Below are 1,976 nucleotides of genomic sequence, written 5' to 3'. Positions count from 1 at the left end.
CCTGGCTAGAACTCATAAATATGTACAACTCAAGTGTCTTGTGGAAGGTGTGAAAAATCCTGATGTTTAATGGAAGACAAAAAAAAAAAGAGGTGTGACGTAAGGAGAGGTGGCAGTGTGTTCTGGGAGCCCCGATGTAACTATTTCAGCGAAAGCACCTCGCCGCAGCTACAATTAATACTGCTGTTCAGAATAGCAGGGACGTGAAAAACAACCTGATAAAATGTCTCTGTAGCGTGTGCCTCTTGCCGAGAGTCCTACGTTAGACCTTCCTGGAGGGTGAGGAATAACAAAGAAACCACCACTGCTGGCGCCTGCTTCAGAGCTGTTTATTAGCATAATTATTCTCTTCTCTTAAAGATTTAATAACAACTGAAGTATATACAAAGTCTTACAGCATTTACACCATAGAAAGTTTCCCAGTAGGTGACGAAGTCCAAGGCGGTGCTACAGGGAACTTCACAAAGGCAAGGACTCAGGCCACCGCGTTGGGCCACCTCTGCCACCGCGCGGCGCCGTGGGCCCGCCGAGGGCGCGTTACTGGGGAAAAAAGAAGACAGGTGCCGGGCAGTGCCGGGGACCACAGGGTGCAAGAGCTCCAGAGGACGGTGTTCCTGCACTTTCCTAGCGGTGTACGAGTCACAGCTCGAGAGAGTAACATACGCAGGCCAACAGGATCACGCTGCTCAGAGGGTCAGCTCGCACGTGCGCTCCCCTGGAGCAGGTGGCTCCAGGCCGATACGGCTCGTATTTCTGCTTCCGTTCATGTCTTCACGCAGCTGAACCTGCGCCAGCCCCACCGCCTCCCCAATAACAGCACAGCAAAGGAAGAGAAACAGCACAAATTAGTAGTCCTTGACCGAAGCCGAGACAGTAAAACGAGAGGGACAAAAATAAAAACACCCAAGAAACACCTCTGGAAGAAAAATAAAAAGATGCTCAGTTTCAGCTTTTGGGGTCCACTTCTGCCCAAAGATTAATACTAGCAGAATTTCTGACTTACCCTAATCTGAACAACAGCACAACCCGCAACTACCCCGACTGCTAGGTTTAATCATCCTCTGTTGTATCTGATTGTCTTTCCCTGGACTCCGCATTACACAAAATCACCAGCAGCGAACTGGACACAAAACGCAGCGCTGTTGCGCCCGCGATCGCTCCATTACTGTCAGGAGAAACTGCAGCACGGAAAGAACAAGTGCTACCAGGCTGGCCCACCCTGCTCCCGCCCTCGGGCAGTCACTACCTGGAGCCAGCTCCCCCGCCCCGCCCTCACGCTCCCACAAGTGGGCAAAGTGGTTTCTTTTCAAGGTTCTGCTCTCAACTTGAAGGCCAGCTGACAAAACTTTTAATTAAGACACAATAGCGTGGGATATAAAAACACCAGAACCACATAAATATTGAAGAGACCGTATACCATCTTCCGTGTAAACAGTCGCGCTGAGGGGCAGAGCCCCCGTTCGCCTCCGGCCCGGGACAGGCGGCGGCGACGGGGAGCCAGGCCGGGCGCCGGCGGAGGGCGTGCAGCTGCAAGTGGGCACAGCACGGGGCCGCGGGGCGCGGAGCTCACGACGCCGCTCACACGTGCGACACCTTCTGCGACTCCCTGGCCTGCTTGATGCTGTACAGCCACTTGATGATCCTGGCGTTCCTCTCGATGGCGGAGATGCCGTAGGGCACCCGGTCGTTGGCGCTGTCGTCGTTGCGCAGGTCGCTGCTGCTGTCCCGAGACTGCTCGCAGTCCGAGCTGATCATGCTGGCGCTGCGGAAGTTGAGCGACACGATGTCGGAGCTGGCCCTGGCGAAGCTCTCCATGCCCAGGCTCTCCAGCTCCTCGGGGTCCAGGCCGCAGTAGTTGAAGAAGCGCTCCACGTCCGCGTCCACGCGGAAGTACCTGTCGCTCAAGTCCGACTTGGAGCGCTGCAGCGACGCGCGGCGGCCCACGGCGCAGGCGGGCTCGGCGGGCGCGGCCTCGG

At 55.9% G+C, this 1,976-nt stretch overlaps 1 protein-coding gene across 1 annotated transcript; it reads right to left on the bottom strand.

Moving 5' to 3' along the window:
• Nucleotides 1-313: 313 nt before the first annotated feature.
• Fam110b (family with sequence similarity 110, member B) lies at nucleotides 314-1,866 on the bottom strand (the record flags this gene model as incomplete). The annotated part of the gene is given in 1 exon segment (XM_013520248.1): nucleotides 314-1,866. A coding segment is annotated over 1 exon segment (288 nt), but the record flags the coding sequence as incomplete, so codon positions are not given.
• Between the last annotated feature and the right edge of the window lie 110 nt (nucleotides 1,867-1,976).

The sequence above is a fragment of the Chinchilla lanigera genome, unplaced genomic scaffold (assembly GCF_000276665.1).
Source record: "Chinchilla lanigera isolate Chin_1 unplaced genomic scaffold, ChiLan1.0 scaffold00053, whole genome shotgun sequence".
In the NCBI taxonomy this organism is placed as follows: Eukaryota; Metazoa; Chordata; class Mammalia; order Rodentia; family Chinchillidae; genus Chinchilla; species Chinchilla lanigera.
The sequence above is the reverse complement of the archived record's forward strand: the minus strand, read 5'-3'. Positions and strand labels throughout refer to the sequence as shown.